Below are 20,262 nucleotides of genomic sequence, written 5' to 3' on the forward strand. Positions count from 1 at the left end.
TCACATTTGTGACGAAGGTCTCAAACTCCTAAAAAATAAATACCTCGATGAAGGGCTTGATGATTGTAATCTTGAGTTCAATTTCTACAAACACTGCATTTATGGTAAACAAAATTGTGTTCAATTTTACTCTAGTTCTCACAAATCTTAAGGATTGTTGGACATGATACGTTTTGATTTTTTTTGGTGCTAATAATATTCCTTCGATTTCAAAATCTATGTATTTCATTTCATTCATTGATGACTACAATAGTACATTTGTTTATTTTCTCGGAAGTAAATCTAAAGTCTGTAGTTGGTTTGAGGAGTTTAAGGCTCTTGTTGAGAATCAAACTAGTAGAAAGAATAAGTGTTTGAGAACTAATAATGGTGGTGAGTTGTTCTCAACAGATTTCAATAGGTCCTATAAGGACCATGGGATTAAGAGGCATATGACAACTTCATACACCCTTCGACAAAATGGAGTTGTGAAGAGGATAAACAAGACGTTGGTGGAGAGGACTAGGAGTATGCTTAGTGGTGTTGGCCTTGAACAAAAATTTTGGGTTGAAGTTGTAGCCACTACCTATTATCTGATATATAGATCTCCTACATTAGCACTTGTTGATAAGACACCTATTGAGGTGTGGTCAAGAAAGAAGCCTTCTATAAAACATCTCAAAATATTTTGTTGTGAAGTGTATGACCATGTTTCAACTGAAAAAAGATCTAATTTGGAGAACAAGGTTGTTAAGTGTATCTTTATTGGCTACAGTGTTGGTGTAAAAGGGTACAAGCTTTGGGATCCAGCGACAAAGAAAGTTCTCTATAGTAGACGTGTCATTTTTAGAGAAATGAAACCTTCAATTATTGAGCTGCAACTAGAGTAAGAAGAGAAACAAAATAAGGAGGTAGTTCAGATTCCTTCTACCCCTGAGAAATAAAAACTACAAGCTCCTAGTGAACCGAATGATGACGAGAGCTCTACCAACACTAAAAGTTCTGAAGAAGATGAAGAACCTGAACCTGAACCTCGACCTTTGAGGCAGTCGACAAGAATCAAGCGGCAACCAAATAGGTTTGGTTATTCATTGTTTTTTTGCCTTGATTTCTAACACAGATGAGCCTAAGACAATTAGAGAGGCTATGGTTATGAGCGATGCAAATTCTTGGAATGAACCCATGAACAATGAGATGGCATCTTTGAAGAAGAATAATACTTGGGATCTAGTACGTTCCGTTAAAGGACATAAGCTTGTGGGATGCAAATGGGTATTCAAGAAAAAGTTAGATCCTGATAGCACTGTTGAGAAGCATAAAGCATATTTGGTCGTGAAGGGGTATTCCCAGGTTGAGGGAATAGGTTATGGTGAGATTTTTTATCTCGTTGCAAAGATGGCATCTATTTTGTTCTTGTTATCACTTGCTACAATTCATGATTGGGAAATCAAACAAATGGATGTGCAGATAGCATTTCTTCATGGTGATTTGGGGGAAGAAATTTATATCATAGCCAAATCATTGTGTGGCGAAAGTTGAATAAAATCTAGTTTGCAAGTTGAAAAAGTCTTTGTATGGTTTGAAATAGTCTCCTAGGATGTGGTACCAAAATTTTGATGTGTGTGTTAAGTTTGGACTTCCAAAGGTCTAAATTTGATCATTGTGTTTATTTTTTAACCGATAATGGTTGTATTCTCATTATTGCATTATATGTGGATGATAGGTTTACTATTTGGGAATTGATTTTTGATTTGAAGTCTCAGTTGTCAACATTGTTTGAGATGAAAGATCTAGGTGTAGTTAGGTACATTTTGTGAATGGAGATCAAAAAAGCCCAAGCTAACAGAAAGCTTTAGTTAAGTCAAAGTAAGTATGTGAATTTAGTGTAGGAGAGATTCAACATGACAGCTTGTAGATCTATGATTGTTCCTATTGCATTGGGAACAAAGTTATCTATAAAGGATTGTTCAAAATCTCCTATAGAGGTGGAGGACATGGCCAATGTACCATACGCAAGTGTTGTTGACAGCATTATGTATGCTATGGTTTGTACAAGACCAGACATTGCCCAAGTAGTGGGAGTTCTCAGTTAATATATGACTAATCCTGGATGGGTACATTGGGATGCAGCTAAAAGAGTGTTCAAATATTTAAGGGGTACTTCCAAGCATTCCTTGTGTTATCATGGTTATCCTACTAGGCCTCGACATTCTATGAGCATCTATGGATATGTGGATTCAGATTAGGCAGATGACTTTGGCAATAGAAGATCCACCACTAGTTATGTCGTTACCATGTATGGTGATGCTATTAGTTGGATGTGTAAGCGGCAATTTGTAGTCGCTTTGTCCACAATAGAGGAAGAGTAAATGTTAACTACTCATGCTTGTAAGGAAGCTATTTGACTTAGATGGTTGTATTCAGATATTGGGTTTGATGCAAAATTGATTACTATTTGTTATGACAATCAAAGTATCATTTGCTTAGCAAAGAATCTAACTTTCGTGCGAGAACAAAGCACATTGATGTTCAGTTTCATTTTGTTTGAGATATGGTATAGGATAGGAAGGTAAAAATAGAGAAGCTAAAAAATTTACAAAACCAATGAGCAAAAAGAATTTTAGATGGTGTTCGACGTCTATGGGCCATAGCAACTAATTTATGGTGTAAATACTTCCTTTGCTCTTGCAAGGTTTTTGACAAGTAGAAGAATGTTAGGCAAATGGTGTCTCAATCTTGCATTTACATAAGCTTACTATTTATAGTAAGTTTTCATTTGAACACGAATTTTCCTCAAAGCTTTGAATTGGGTAGATAAGCATGCCATTAAATTTTTGTTGCAAAATCATAATTAGATTTGGAGATATTAAAGTTTTCATTTTTAAAAGTAGCAAACGAAAGTTTTGAAATCAATTTTGAAGGCCTTAGAGGCTCCAAAATGGCTCGAAAGTGTTTGTAACTGGTGTAGTTGGTTTTAGCTTGATTTAGCACGTCACGATCTTTCTGACACTTCAAACATTTCATCAATCAAACGCTCGGTTCAAAAGTTATGTCATCTAAAAATTGGGTCTTTTGATATAGAAAATATAAAAACATATTGGACACAAATGATCTACAAAAGGGGGTTACAGGTGTTGGTGTGTTTATTGACACATCATAGGGCATCTTGGATGGGAGATAAGTTGGGCACCACTTTCTAGGTTGTTTGAGCTCATGGTTTTGTACTATTATTTGATAGTTTCATGTATTGTATCTCCTATATATTAGATGTGAGAGATGGAGGTTGCGTGAAAGTCTTATAGCTATTACCTCGAGATATTTGATTAGTGATACTCGTGTGAGACACTTGGTCTGCAAGTATATTTATTTTGTTATTGATTTTTCACTAACATAATGAGCGGCTTTTTTAGTGAGGTTTTTCTCCTAAAAGGGTTTTTCCCATGATATATATCATGCTTATTGTTAATATATTTGCATGTTGTATATATCCTATATGTGTTTCTTATTTTGTAACAATTTAAGATTCGTAAGAAAATGTGTTATCTCCCCCACTAGATTAGTGTTATAAGTGTTTTTTTGCACCTTAGCTTCCTTTCAAAACATAGATATCGAACATAATATAATACACACACTACATGTTTCTCCCTTCATACATACATACATACATATCTATATATATGCATATCTACACACACATATACATACTATGTTTCTCCTTCCTTATCTCTATTTCTATCTTTTAGATTTTGATACTTGAGACAAGTATGCAACTTGATTGAAATGATTTAATTATTTAAATTATCGCAATTACTTATCTATCCATATGTACATTAACAATTTATCTAAATAATAGTCTTAAGTTTCTCATCAAACAAGAAGATTATCCTAACATAAATAATATTATTATTAACTTTAAAAAATAGACTTACTTTTTTATTTATTATCTTAAGAAGTTCATTATTTATCATTAAAATTTAGATTTTGATATATTTTGACTTCACATTTTGTTTACTCTACTTTAATTTTTAATTTGAGTTCCTCTCTATCTATCCCTCTTTCTATTCCCATCTCTCCCTCTCCTCCCCATTGCTCTTTTTATCTCTCTACTTCTCTATCCTTTTTCTATTTCTCTCACTCCCTCTATCTATATATATATCTCACACTCCCTATTTCTCCCTCTCCGTCTTTTTCTTTGTCTCACTCAAACACATACACTCTTTATTTCTTCCTCCTTGTTATGATCTCTATCTCTCTCTCTCTCTCCCCCATCTCTCTCCCCCTACACATACACAGTGTATGTGTGTGTATATGAATGAGAGGGATATATATATATAAGGATGGACGAAGAGAATATATATATATCCTCTCTCCCTCCCCCCTCTCTCAACATTTGAAGCTATTACTTCTCCATTGAGACCTTTGTTGCACAAACATCATTTGCCAAATAACCTACCAATTGACCTCATCTACTACATAAATGTATGCAAAAAATAGACCAACATTTTCCCTAATTGGCCCTAAAAATAAACATAATTTCAAATTTTAAAGATGAATTGGAGTTTTATACAAAATACCTTCAAATTTGAAAAACAAAAACAAAAAACCAAACCAACTATACAATTCATTCACCAACATGTACATTTTGTTTGTTTGAATTGTCTTAGATTCTTAAGACTTCATGAAAGGCCATTCATGAAAAAGATTTGGAATGGAGTGACTCTTTCTCTTCTTTTCCTCGAGGTGAACACAAATGGCAAATTGTTATGATTGTGATTTCTATTGAGGGTGGACTTTTATTTATTTTTTGTATTTTGGGTGTGTGGGGTGTTGAAGGGCTCACTTGCATGTTAGGGTTAAAGAAAGTAGATTAATTGTGTTTTATGAGTTCCAACTTCTTGTCACCACCGCAACATACATTATTTGAGTTCGATCACAGCAACATACATTATTTGAGTTCGATCACAGACACTAGCTAATCAATGCAGTGTAGGAAACAAGAGCGACTCTTTTATGTACACCTCCCTGATTTCACCCATATTTCACTTTAAAAGAAGGTTATAGGATACCAAAATATTTCAAATAAAAGCAGAGCTACGGTATCTAGCTATCATGTGAATAAACGCAGAGCTATATTAATCATGCAAGAAAAGGAAGATGAAAATGACACTGGACTTGGGGACTGAAAATTGAGAAGAGAATGTTATTATGTACCTGATCCTAATAGTAAATAATGTCAAAGGAAGGCTAAATGGATCAGTTGAGACTAGCTATCAGAAAGAGACATATAACCTGCAGGTGAGGCTTCAGTAGGAAAATGGATTAAAACAAATGGCTGAAGAAAATCTGAAAGCAAGAGGCACTTTGGAGCAGTTTTTGTGGCAGAATAACTCATAATGTAAAGAATGCTCAGGTTAAATGCTTCACATTCTCTTGAAATCATGATTTTGTAAATAAAAGTCAGGTACTTCATATTGAATAAAGAGTGCCTAAAACAACAGGAGACTTTTCTGAAATTCAAAATCTTGAACTGCCTGACTGCCAATAACATAGATACTTCATTACGGTGCTATCATCAAAATTCAAAGGGAATAAACTCCATGGCCCTTTTAAAAATCAGGCCTATAGTGTATACTGAGCTACTTACCCAAACAGATTTGCTAGAAATGTCTTCCCTGGCAAAATAAGTAAATCAAAATTCAAAGGGAATAAACTCCATGGCCCCTTTAGAAAACCAAGGCCTATAGTGTATACCGAGCTACTTACCCAAACAGATTTGCTAGAAATGTTTTCCCTAACAAAATAAGTAAAAAATATTAACTTCTTGCTGGACGCTAAAACCATTAATTTAAGATGAGCAACACAAATGCCAAGAAGTGTGACGAATAATTCAAAAGCCAAGGAATAATTACTTAAAATATCATTTTAGATACCTGATTACCTGAAAATGAACAATATGAACAAATCCCAACTAAAAGATTTTCTGTGAAAATTGATACTCCAGTCGCAGAGTAATAATAGAAATTGCAAATTATACATGAATTCCCCACTCGAGCAATACTATTGCTCAAGCAAACTGCTCTTTAAACATTTAAGAAAATATGATAACATCTCACTCTTCAATATTATCACTAGTCAGGCATTCGTTTAGCAATGGAAAACCAAATTAACGGTAGATTGAAGAAATATGGGCATTCCAGGGAAAAAACATCAAATTGTGTTGGCAAATTGGATGTCATTTTTTATGGCATCTGAAAGGCCGCGAACAGATATACATTAGCAATAAATGCCTCCAAAATACTTTCATCATCTTACATAGTCTTGGAGAACAAAGATTGCATATTATATACAACAAAAAAAACCTGTTAAGCTATGTTATTGGCCATTAAAGTATTAGTATTTATTCACAGCACAGAGGCCCTTACCACCAAGTTTCCAGAAGAGACTAAGCAGCAATTCAGTTCAATCCTCTTGTTAAAATCTACCCCATTTACTAACCACTGATTCTAATTCAATCATGATTTATACAAACTAATGATACAGGATACTTTACAATTCAATTAAAGAGATGTCGTATTTTCCTTTATACAAATGCCGTGAATCAATTACAGTAGGTGCTTTGATGTCACTCACAAAATAAATCCATCAGAAAACCACTCTCTGCTACCCTCAGTTGTCTGGTAAGGCAATATAAGAAGTAAGAGGGGAGATACTTGAGGAGGAGTCACTGGAAGATGGAATATACAAGGTTCGACTGAAAGAACTAGTATTTTGCATTGATGTATTTTGTACGCTGGGCATAGAAAAAGGGGCATAGCTAGAAATAAATGATCCTGGTATATGTAAAGAATTTTGATGTGAATATAGCGAATGGAGAGATGAGTGTCTGGATACATTTCTAATATTGATAGGATTTCCCTCCAGAAATGGGATGGAGCTAAATGATTGTGGTGTATTTAGTGAGACACTGTGAAAAGAGGATAAAGCATATGAGGGCATAGAAGTCGAAAATATATGCTCATTTGGAGATCCCTGAAATGATGAAACATGGGAAGAAATTAAGGAACTTGAAGATAGAAGTGGGGTGTGTTCCGAGGCTGGAGGCTGTCTAATACTGGCCTTAATATCACGCTTGCATACAGGGCAAAAAGTCCTCCACCTGGTGAGCCAAGAGTCTATGCAGATTACATGAAATTCTGCCATCAAAATAAGACCCAGCCGATAAGCTCGCTCAATCTTAAGATTACCAATGAATCTTAACAAAGATCATTTAGTTTTTGACATATATTATTAATCTTAACAATGCCCAATTGAAATCAAACAACCATTCAAATAAATTTGAAAATAGATGTCAGTCTCCATATCAAGTGAAGGAAAACCTCTTATCTGTGAATCTACAGAAAAGGTTAGAAGAAAAAACTTACTATGACAACATGGCAGAACCCGAAGTTTATCTCCTGCTGTGTAGTCCTCAAGACACACAGCACACGTCTCTGATGTACAGTTGTCATCAACAACAGAAGTGAATATAAGGCTGGGTAAAGCTTTTACTTCTCGAGAACTCATAATATGACGCTGAGGTCGACGCCTTCGACGGCGTAACCGGTAACTCCTTAAACAGACACAAATTGCAAGCACAGCAGATAAGGCAAGTAGCGAGATAAAAGCAATTAATATCACCGTCCATGCTGTATCCTCTCTTGAAGGGATTATACAGCATTCAATATTTTTGTTTCCACTATACTTTAGAAGCGTTTGACCCGATACTTTTGAAATAAATACTGCATGTATTGTGATACCTCCAGAGATCCCACCCACTGCACACAGAAGAGTATAAGTACTTTGAACAAAATATAATTACACCAATGCATTTTAGATATATAAATAGTTATAGACTTTGAGCATTACACTCGTATGCCATTTTATTAGGCCTCTCTTTTGCTGGAATGTATACCTCTCTCTCATTCCACAAAGTTTTCATTGTGTTGTAACAAAATATACAAACATACAACTCTTGGAAACAGGCCCATATAGAATCAAGATTGCAAGAGAAGAGACTACTAAGAAGAAAAACAGAAAAGTAAAATCCATGAGAAGAACACTTAAAAGAGAATAACAGTGTTTGTATTAAACTTCTCAGACAATAGTTTGTAAAATTACAGTATGTGAACTAAGTAAAAGCACATTAAACTTCCAAAGAAACTGAGTCAATGTGCATCGAAGTACATGAGTGAAAATAATAAACATGACCTGACCAAAAGGATTGTCACCCACAAATCTCAAAGAAATCTTATACACTTACCTAGACCGAGTAGCTTGGTGAGAAATTGATAGTCTACTGTTGGGCTTTATAGTAATTACACCTCAATTTCATCACTTTCAACAACTTAAAAAATCATAGTGATGAGGCACCTCCACATGGGTTTTTGTGTGTGATATACTAGAATTTTTGCCAATTTCAACATTTTTAATATCATAGTCGAATTGTTATATGTGATAGTTTCACATGTAAATCTCCAAGCAATCTCTACGGGAATATAATTTCACACATACAGCTAACCTAGAAGAATGTCACACACATTGCAGCATAGAGTCGGAGCATAAAACAGAAAAAAATAATGGAACAGTAATAGTCTTTGTTATTAATGTCACCTAGGATGTATAACCCTGGCCATGATGTGAACCAATGGAAATCCATATAAGTATCATCATGTCCAATCTGTCTGTATCAAAACATTGGAGTCAAACGAGTACAGGTATGATAGTTGGGAGTTGGGAGCAACCATCTAAAAATGAATCAATCTTTACTCATTATACAACTCTTTTGTTATTCTTTATTATACCTTTTATTCCAGGTCAAAGAAAAGCTTCTACATCTATCCCCCTTCTAAACCGAGTATCCTTGATGACTACTATGGGCAAGGTGCAATTTATTTAGAGGAATGCTACTTCTCTAAAAAAAGTCGTCATCTCCCATGTTGGAGCATGGAACTGCTGTTGGTTCACATTTGTGAATAATCCAATCCTATCGTTTCAGATTTCTAGATCATTGGCTGTAGGCGATTCTTCAGATACCATCAGACTCTTAGCCTTAATTTTATCATCCCCACAAGGCACTAGTGTGTTATGTTCCTTGGTTCATATCATAATGAATCCAATTAGGTGTGAGTTTGGAATACCTTGGGATCTAAAATTCAAGGCCTACCTTATGATGATGCATATTTGTGTAGGTTTTCCTTTGTATACTAAGTTACCAATCCTCATATGGGTGCAAGTACAGGTACACGTATTGGGTATGGCAGTATGGGTTTATATATATGTAATATACATGTGTGTGTGTATAGTGATATTTATAATTGCCAATAAACAAAATATTTAAATACCTCATAATTTGCAAATATATATATTTGAGTAGGTTTGCCTTTGTATACTAATTTACCAATCCTGATACAGACGCAGGTACAGGTACAGTACAATATCAGGTACGGCAATATGGGTTCAGATATATGTGAGTATAGTGATACTCATAATTGCAACAATCAAAATATTCAAATACTATGCACACACACACACACACACACACACACACATACACATATACATACACATGTATGTATATAGTGATGCTCATAATTGCCAATAGACGAAATATTTAAAAACCTCAATTTGCAAAAATGAAAATACTCATAAATTCGTAATTCAGTTATTTATCAAATGTCAATACACAATGAAAATCATAATCAATATTTAATAATCTTCATATTGCTCTTCATCAAAAACATCAAAGTCAACATTTGGTTCAATTTCAATTGAACCACAATGAGTTACAATGCCACTTCCACTAGCCATCTACTGTACAAGCTGCCTCATCTAAATAGATTTTTGGCAAGTTGTGCAACTATAACATCTAAGTCAACACACTCGAGTTATATCCCAATTCCTCATCACCTCATCATTGTAATCAAGTTTCTTACGTGATGAGATCATAACAACTAGTGGAAATTTGGGAGTGGAGATCCCAATGGGGTTGAGGGGGAGCACTCCTAATGGTGGTTTGGGAAAAACACCCCTCGTGGGGGTCTGGAGGTAATGCCCCCCAGAAGGGTCAAGGGATAGTGCCCCCTGTGGGGTCCAAGAGCAATGCCCTTAATGTGTTCCCTATCACAATACACGGTAAGGTTGAGGAGTGCCTCTACCACCAAGCCCAAATTAAGGCCTTTGAAACCATATAAATGTTGATTGTCATGTCCCCTAATAAATGATTAACGAATGTATAAAAATATTAATTATTTTATATAAACTTCCCATTCATTTATATAAATAATTAATATTTACATAAAAGGCATATCCTTAATCATATGTATTTTTGTTTCATAAATACCATAAATAGTCTTAACTATTACGGGATTTTTAACCAGTTGGTGTAATAAAAGGATGGGCACCCGAGATGGAGGACACGAAATTTTATTTACTGAATCTTGCCTGAAGAAAAGTTTGATTATCTTCGATATATCAAAGTTTGTTAATGAATTCCTTTCGCCAGTCGTAATTGGCCTACTGGAATTATAAACCGAGGAGTGTTCTGTGTGTGGGATCTGGCCGAAACTACAGAAACGCACATTCTCGAAGACTAACGGCAATATAGCAGAGTGGTTTACAAGACCAACCTTTTCCATCGTCTTCCAAAAGACCCGATATCGGGTGCAGAAGTTAATTTCAACTACTTTCCCGTTCACGTAAGTCAGAGGCCCGATATCGGGCATAACACAGACTTGGCCCTGCAGTCATACAGGTAGCGTCTCCGAGGGTGTAGCCAAAGTCATGTGTAATGGTGTAGCCGACTTTAATGTTTAATGGTGTGAGTCACGCGTTAATGGTGTAGCGGAGTTTTCTGATTAACGGCGTGCAGAAGGGATCACAGTCGTGGTGTGGCGGAAGCAGAACAACGGGAGCCTCATTACCCCGTGTTATAGCAAATGAAGACCTTCGAAGTATTGCGTCCATAGTGGAATCGTATGTGACATACCCGTGTGGCGTTGTTGCAAGGAGCATACGTCTAATGAAGCCCATCTTTTATATCTCATGGTGAATCCCTGTAGATTTCTGAAACCAGCAGCACGTGGAAAACTACAACAGTTATAGCATGGGCATCAGGTGCACTGTGTAAACACTTTTTGAATAATGAATGATTTCTTAATGAATACCTTGTTCTGTCAAATAATGAAAATACCAGCAAGTGGAAAGAGAAATTAAGTTAGTGTGAATGGAAATTATCACTATTTGAATGTATTCATTGTCCTGCTCACAACTCACTGGCTATGTTGAAAAACTTATTGCTGATGAATTGGATAAATATTTAATAAATAATTAAGGAATTTTACATTGATGAATAGCTTCGGTCGATATCCTTTAGGGCCGACGATATAACTAATTTGCCTAATTGGCCTATCGGCCTTAGACCAATTAATGATATCGTTGAATATTAATTGATTAAGTAAGCAAAACACGATTCGCATCTATCAAAATGTAATCATTTCCTAATGTGCCGATTTATATAAATCCCGCCAACCTTTAAGAGATGTGATTAATATAACCGATGCATGATTAATAACGTGTTGATTGGAAGCCGACCCTTGGAGGAGTTGCGTTGGTTGAAGACACATCCGATCGGGTATATATATGAAGCTTTGTATCCCTCTCAAAGTATATCGAAGAACACACTCATATAATAGTCCGTGGACATTCTGCAGACATTCGTTTCTTCAGCAATTCGTTGTTATTGTATAGCAAATGGAAGACTATCTACAGCAGATTGAGCATCAACAAAGGAATTCCGATTCTTTATTGCAAATCATATATTCTCTATATTGAACTGTTGTCATATATATATAGCTTCAAGAGTGAAGCAAATTCTTTGTAAAAGTCTCTTGAAATATTTAAGATAATAAAGTCAAATTTCATTGTTGGGTTTTTTTACCTTCAAGAGGAAGGTTTTCCCAGGGTAATATCTATGCATTTGTGTGAATTATTGTGTTATCTAATCTAATCATAAAACTTAACATGGTATCAGAGCCACGATGAAAGAAGATCGTGATCAGATTCTAAACAACTTTCAAGTATTCTCTCCTCTCTCTCCCATGCAGTATCTCTAAGTCTCGAAAATGGTGAACGGTCTTAAAGTCGAAGATAGACTTGAAGGCGCATCTAACTTCACCTCATGGAAGTTTAGAGTGCTCATTGCACTTGAAGAGAATGATCTTCTTCAATTCATAGAGGAAAAAGATTTATCCAAACCAGAAGATCGTGAGGAGAAAATGCAATTCAAGAAGAATGCAATCAAGGCAAAGAAGATATTAATTGACTCCGTGAGGGATCACTTGGTGCCTCTCATCTCCAAGATGACAACTGCAAGAGATATGTTCAAGACCTTGGAGGGTTTATATGAGATTAGCAATGTAAGTAGGGCTCTTGCCTTGAGACAGCAACTCCACCAAGTGAAGATGACAAAAGGAGATTCAGTCATCACCTACTTCATGAAAATTTCAGAATTGAGAGATCAACTATGCACAATTGGGGATCAAGTGATAGATAAAGACCTTGTTATGCTAGCATTGAATGGTCTGCCTCATTCATGGGAGCCATTTATCCAAAGCATAAGTGGAAGGTCAAAATTACCTAAGTTTGATCGACTCCATGCAGATTGTATTCAAGAAGAATCAATATTGATTGCCAGAGGAATCGTCAAGAGATCTCAAAATGAACACACTCATTTTCTTGCCACTCAATTCACCAAGAAACGGAAGTATTGGAAGAAGGGCAACTTCAAAAAGAATAGAGATTTCAAATCAGATTTTGCACCTGATTCTAGGAAGAGGAAGAATGATCTCTCTCGCATCCAGTGTTTTAGGTGTGACAAGTTTGGTAACTTTGCAAAGGATTGTTTGATAAGACCTAATCATCAAGGAGCAAACATCAATGAAGTCTCGTCTCAAAAGGAGAATGAAGATAACTCCAATGGTTTTCTTTTCATATCAGCACTATCAAGCAATGTTCCTACAGACAGTGATACATGGTTAATTGATAGTGGAGCCTCTTGACATATCACCGGTCATCGGGAGCACCTTTCTGATTTAGTGGAAAAGGAATCACATCTTCAAGTCATTATTGGGGATGATGCTCGCTATGTTGTAAGAGGAGTTGGTGCTACATCTCTAAAACTTGAATCTAGAGTTTCTCTACATCTAAGTGACGTATTGTTCATACCAAGGATCAAAAGGAACCTGGTGTCTATTTCAGCCTTGGAGGATAAGGGCTATCAAATTGCATTTTCTAAAGGAAGAGTTCTTGCTTGGCCTAAGAACTCCAGCATCAAAACTACTCGTACGATCGGAAATCGTCATGAGAGTTTATACAAACTCTCCACTCTCCCAATTCAAGCTCTTATTCATGATTCCTCCAGTTCCAGCGAACTCTGGCACAGAAGACTTGGACATCTTCACTTCATGGCACTTCCATCTTTGGAGAAGATGGTAACAGGTATTCCTAAACTGATTCATGTAAATGATGGTACTTGTAAAGGTTGTGCTATGGGTAAAAATGTTAAAAGTCCTTTTCATAGTAGTGAAAGTAGGTCTAAAGAAATAGTAGATCTTGTACATTCAGATTTATGTGGTCCAATGTCAATTCCATCCCTAAGTGGATGTTTGTATTATGTAACTTTTATAGATGACTACTCTAGGAAGACTTGGATTTATTTCTTAAGGTCTAAAGAGTCTGATGAAGTCCTAGGTAGGTTTATAGAGTTTAAAGCTCTTGTAGAAATTTTATCTGGAAAATAAATTAAAATTTTGAAGTCTGATAATGGAGGTGAGTACACCTCGGGTAGCTTTCGTGATTTCTGTATTGAGGCAGGGATCAAGAGAGAATTTTGTGTTCCTTACAATCCCCAACAAAATGGGGTTGCTGAAAGGAAGAATAGATCTATAGTTGAAGCTGCAAAAGCTATGATTCATGATCAAGACCTTCAGATTTTTCTATGGGCAGAAGCCTCTAGAAGAGCAGTGTATGTTCAAAATAGATGTCCCCATCGAATATTACAAAATATGACTCCTGAAGAAGCCTTCTCAGGTATCAAGCCTGATATCAGCCACCTAAGAATATTTGGTTGTCCTGTGTATGTTCATATTCCCAAGGATGAGAACCAAGTTGGAGCCTTTTGACAAGAGAGGAATATTTGTAGGCTACAGTGAAACCTCCAAAGCCTACCATATTTACATTCCTGGACAGAAGCAAATAGAGGTTAGCAGGGACATCACATTTGAGGAAGATGTTGCATTCGGGAAATCAAAGGGCTCATGCATGGAGATAGATGATGAGACTCCTCAAGACATGGATGTTGATCATGCTCCTGAGATTCAGAGGGAGACCACAGAACCTGATATGAGTAATGATCCAATTGAACCCTTGGATCCCACTGATGGGCCTAGAGATATTGTTGTGTCTCGAAAGAGACCTCTTTGGGCGCGAAACACTATGCAGGAAGCAAAACAGTTTGTTGCTCCTAGAGGCACATTTAGGGAAAGCAAAAGACCACAAAGATTTTTTGGTTATGTTGCATTAATGTGTAATCTTATTGAGTCTGAACCTTCTAATGTAGACGAAGCCTCAAATCAACAAGTTTAGAAAGATGCAATGGATGAGGAGTATCAATCCATTCTCAAGAACAATGTGTGGGATATTGTGCCTAGACCAAAAGGGAAGTTTGTTGTATCTTCCAAGTGGTTGTTCAAGATAAAACATGCAATTGATGGCAGCATTGAAAAGTACAAAGCTAGATTTGTGGCTCATGGTTTCTCTCAACAAGAGGGAATAGACTATGAAGAAACATTTGCTCCGTTGCTCACTATACTTCCATTAGAATCAGCATTGCTATTGCAGCAGCTAAGGGATGGAAGTTGCATCAGATGGATGTGAAGACTGCTTTTCTCAATGGCGTGATTGAAGAAGAAGTCTACATCCAGCAACCTGAGGGGTTCGTGATTCATGGGAAAGAGTCTCATGTGTGTAAATTGAAGAAAGCCCTATATGGTCTTAAACAGGCTCCTAGGGCTTGGTATGAAAGAATTGACAGATACTTAGTGGGTTTAGGTTTCTACAAGAATGATGCTGATCCAAATCTTTACTTCAAGGTATTCAATGGTAATATGTTGATCTTGGTACTTTATGTTGATGACCTATTTGTTACCAGAGAAGATCATCTCATTGATAGATATAAGGAGTTGACTTCCGAATTTGAGATGGACGACTTAGGACTTATGCACTTCTTTCTAGGATTGGAGGTGTGGCAGAGGCCCAATGGGATTATCCTAAGTCAAGGTAAATACACCATCGATATCTTGAAGAGATTTGGAATGACAGATTGTAAATCTATGTCCACACCCATGGAAACTACCTTGAATAAATTAAGGGAAGTTGCAGCTAGGGAAGTTGCAGCTAGTTTAGATCTTGTGGACCCTACTATGTACAGGCAATTGATTGGGCCCCTGATGCATCTAGTTAACACTAGACCAGATATTTGTTATGCAGTAAGTGCACTTAGTCAGTTCATGAGTGAACCTCGACAGATACATCTAGTTGCAGTCAAGCATATCTTGAGATACTTGCGTGGCACAGTTGGATATGGCTTGAAATACTCTTCCAGTATGGACCTAATTCTTGAAGGATATTCTGATTCTGATTGGGCAGGGAGTGTTACTGATCGAAAGAGCACTTCTGGTTGTTGCTTCAGTTGAGGCAGAATACATTGCAGCATGTGTAGCAACTCGCGAAGCAGTGTGGCTTCATAAACTTCTTGCAAGATTGTTTGGTCAATCATTGGAGCCTACCATCATACATTGTGATAACCAAAGCTGTGTGAAGCTTTTAGTCAATCCAGTATTTCATGACAGAACGAAGCATGTAGAGATTCAGTACCACTATATCAGAGATATGGTACAAAGGAATGTTGTTCAGTTGAGATACATTTGTACTGAGGAACAGACAGCTGACATTTTCACCAAACCTCTTGCGAAAGTGAAATTTGTGCATTTTCGAGACAAGCTTGGAATTGTGGAAAATGAAGCCCTTGCTGAGAGGGAGTCTTAGTATCATTGATTACTTGATATGTATTGTCTAGCATTCTTCTCTGTGAGAGAAGTTTGAGGTATCAGCCCTTGTTGAGCATTCTTCTCTATGAGAGAAGTTTGAGGTATCAGCCCTTGTTGAGCATTCTTCTCTATGAGAGAAGTTTGAGGTATCAGCCCTTGTTGTGCATTCTTCTCTGTGAGAGAAGTTTGAGGTTCCAGCCCTTGTTCCACCCTCTGCGAGTAGGCATGGTGGATCCACCCTCTGCAAGTAGGTATGGTAGATGTCATGACTTTGCACTTGTGCATATTTACTCTCTCGGAGTAGCCATGGTGAATGTCACTATGTGACTCAGTTATCAAGAAGGATTCCTCCCTAGCTAAGAGGGAGTGTTGATGAATAGCTTCGATCGATATCCTTCAGGGCCGACGATATAACTAATTGGCCTAATTGGCCTATCGGCCTTAGACCAATTAATGATATCGTTGAATATTAATTGATTAAGTAAGCAAAACACGATTTGCATCTATCAAAATGTAATCATTTCCTAATGTGCCGATTTATATAAATCCCGCCAACCTTTAAGAGACGTGATTAATATAACCGATGCATAATTAATAACGTGTTGATTGGAAGCCGACCCTTGGAGGAGTTGTGTTGGTTGAAGACACATCCAATCAGGTATATATATGAAGCTTTGTATCCCTCTCAAAGTATATCGAAGAACACACTCATATAACAGTCCGTGGACATTCTGCAGACATTCATTTCTTCAGCAGTTCGTTGTTATTGTACAGCCGATAGAAGACTATCTACAACAGGTTGAGCATCAACAAAGGAATCCGGATTCTCTATTGCAGATCGTATATTCTCTATATTGAACTGTTGTCATATATATATAGCTTCAAGAGTGAAGCAAATTCTTTGTATAAGTCTCTTGACATATTTAAGATAATAAAGTCATATTTCATTGCTGGGATTTTTTACCTTCAAGAGGAAGGTTTTCACAGGGTAATATCTGTGCATTTGTGTGAATTATTGTGTTATCTAATCTGATCATAAAACTTAACAATAAGCATTCACAATGCATGTCATTTTCACTATGTTATCACTTAAGGGTGAGATTAGGTATAACACTCATTTGTTTATAAAAATGGTTTTAAAAAATAACTTTTTCTATTTTTCTGAAGGGCAGCCCTTAGGTCCCTTGAGGTTTGCCCAAGTTTTGCCCAGGTTTGCCCAAACCTTGGGTGAATCTAGAGGGGAGCCAACCCAAGACCTGGACCCAAGCTAAATCCATACAAATATGGAAGGGTTCCAAAGGAGCTAGGTAACATAGTTTGTATACCATGGGGCCAACATGAATGCAAGGAAATTGCAAATATGAACAAGAACCTATAGAATATAATATGCAACATCATAAATTAGAATATATTAATTTATTTAGCACCACTTCAAGGACGCAACAGCTACAAATATAATATATTCAATAAGCTTTGCACTTGCTAAATCATTACAATATATTGGATCTAGATAAAGACTACTACCCCCTACATGTGGGATAGATACAATATATAGAATCTAACTAAAGACAACTACTACTGCCCCGTAAATAAGGGATAAATACCTTTATTCTAATTTAGCATAAGGGGAGACTTACAAAGAATGTGCACCCAAGGCAATCCAAACTAATACCTAATAAATATATCATAATGAAGGTTCATAACATTGCCTTCCCCTTCAAAAATAAATTGATCTCAAAACTTGACATGAAGAACCTTGGATATATTGCTAGCAGGCTCCCACATGGCATATTTAAGCTACATTCCTTTCCATTGCACCATAATCTCCTCAATGGCACAATTGTGAAGTACCTTCACACACTTCTCTGAGATTGCCTTCAGTTCCACAAGGATGGACCCCTCCTCATTTAATGCTGAAATTTCTTTTGGCACCCGTCCATGTTTGAAGTGGGGATTGTGGACTTATATGCCACTTCTCCTATGCTTTACAACACCTGATAAGGGCCATTTTTATTTTAGACCCACCTTACTGCACAAGGACTACTTCAAAACTATGCTAGGTTACTTTTGATCTACGCGTTACTACATACAGTTCTACACCTACAAGAAAATTTCCTTAAGGATCCTAGGAACCTAATGACCACCTTATTGCATAAGGACTACTTGTAAGGTTGCAATCACAGAAAGACCAAATGCAAACTTTAAAACTATGTTTGGCCCTATGCTGATCCACCCACTACATCATACAATTCTGCATCTATGCAACTTTTCATTAAGGAGCATAAGAAACTTCTCCTATGGGGAAAAGGTGCTACAAACAGCAAAGACCTTAGAAGAAATTTGAAGATAAGAAGCCAAAGAAGGTGGGAGCTGACCATAGAGAGCCTTGTATGGAGTTATTTTCAAAGCATTGTGAGAAATTGCATTGTACCACCATTCCACTAATAGCAACCATTGCCCTTGCTAATCTAATACAAAACATCTCAAGGAAGTTTCTAAACATATATTTACAACCTCTATTTGGCCATCAATCTAAGGATGAAAGGTTGCACTCATGTTTAACTGAGTGCCCTATAACTTGAATAAATCCTACTAAAAGTTGCTCATTAAGGCAGGATCACAATCACTTATTTTTGCGGGTGGCATGCCACTTGAAGACTATGTCCAGAATGTATTGCACCAAAACTATTATGTAAGGGTGAACTATGGCACAAAATAAGCATCATTTGTTAAATGATCAACAATCCCCAAAATAAGTTATTTACCACTGAACTTAGGAAGCCCCATAATAAAATCCAAGGAAATATCTACCCAAGTCATGTCTAGAATAGGAAGCAATTGTAGTGATCCTAGTAGTTTGATTGTCTCCCTTTGTTGTGTTGACACACTTCACACTCAATCATAAAAGATTTGGCATCCTACTTAAGTCTGTCCCTAAAGAATTTTTTCTTGACTTGCTCATGTCTTCAAGAAGCCTTGCGACTTATGATGGGGAATGAATGAAGTTCCTGATGAATACTAAGAGTGGGGGATGAATTAGTATGCCAAAAATCTCTGCACTAAAACACTTAAACTGTCTGAAGACAAACCGGTAAAACAGTTTAACAGACAGACCGGTTATCACACATGCAAACCAAAATGCAAGTAAAGCATTCACCCATAAAAGCAATACAACCATAACACAAGATATTTGACATGGAAACCCAAATGGGAAAAACCACGGTGAGACGGAACTCACAAGTCACTATCTGCAGAATAGAAACCAAACCGGTTAAGGTCAGACCGGTTAAAGTCTTACAATGTTCTTCACCAGAACAGATCCTGTTAGGAATCTCAATCTCTGTTAGGAGATAAGTCCGATTAAAGACTACCTTGCTAGAGGATTTTAGATTCACAAAGGTGAACCACCTTGTTAGAGGATTTTACAAAGGCTTTTGGGCCTACCCGGTTAAGGGCTATAGACTTGTCAAAGATGTGAGTAATCAACAAGTGTTTGATCTATCTTATAGCACAAACTGCTTGGTTAGCTCCAGTATTGCTCACTATCAATGCATTCTAGCATTACTTCAGTCTTCTCTATCTCTCTCACAGTTACAACTTGATCTTCTCAGATAAGATCGCTCTTACAACAACTTAACAATTACCTTAAACCCTAGCACAACATAAACCCTTTCAGCAACAAATAAAACCCCTAGACATGATGTCCTTTTAAAGGAATCTGATTTCATGTCGGTCCAATAGGATTACATTACAATTTCCTAGGTTCAATGAATCTAGACATACTCAGTAACACGACACAAAAAACACCGTCAGTGTGTCGGCACCGTCAATCAATCGGTGGATTGGTAACTCATCACAAAATGCCGGTTGGTAACTCATCACAGAGTATTACCGGTTCATACAAAATACCAGTTGCCGGTTTGACAAAAATGAAGACTGGTAAGAATGTGTTATGTCGCTTTGTTCCCTCATACCGCTTGAGATCTACGAACAGCTTGGGGTTGACATGCCGCTTCAGACCAGGAAACAAATTCTGCAAAATCACCAATAGCCCAAAGACTAGAATACAACATACCGGTTGGAACACATACCGATTGAGCTCTAGCTCATACAGAGAAAGGGGATCTTAATACAAGTGTGT

General features: G+C 36.8%; 1 protein-coding gene across 2 annotated transcripts in view; it reads right to left on the bottom strand.

Annotated features, from left to right (window-relative positions):
* Nucleotides 1-6,191: 6,191 nt before the first annotated feature.
* Nucleotides 6,192-20,262, bottom strand: part of LOC131080101 (receptor homology region, transmembrane domain- and RING domain-containing protein 2) — a 97,557-nt gene continuing 83,486 nt past the window's right edge. For both annotated transcript variants that reach the window (XM_058018196.1, XM_059214041.1), the window contains 2 exons: nucleotides 7,401-7,793; nucleotides 6,192-7,172 (listed from right to left, as the gene is read on the bottom strand). In XM_058018196.1, the coding sequence (XP_057874179.1) occupies nucleotides 6,646-7,172; nucleotides 7,401-7,793 (920 nt within the window). In that variant the 3' untranslated portion in view covers nucleotides 6,192-6,645. The remainder of the gene's footprint in view (nucleotides 7,173-7,400; nucleotides 7,794-20,262) is intronic.

The sequence above is a fragment of the Cryptomeria japonica genome, chromosome 11, assembly GCF_030272615.1.
Source record: "Cryptomeria japonica chromosome 11, Sugi_1.0, whole genome shotgun sequence".
In the NCBI taxonomy this organism is placed as follows: Eukaryota; Viridiplantae; Streptophyta; class Pinopsida; order Cupressales; family Cupressaceae; genus Cryptomeria; species Cryptomeria japonica.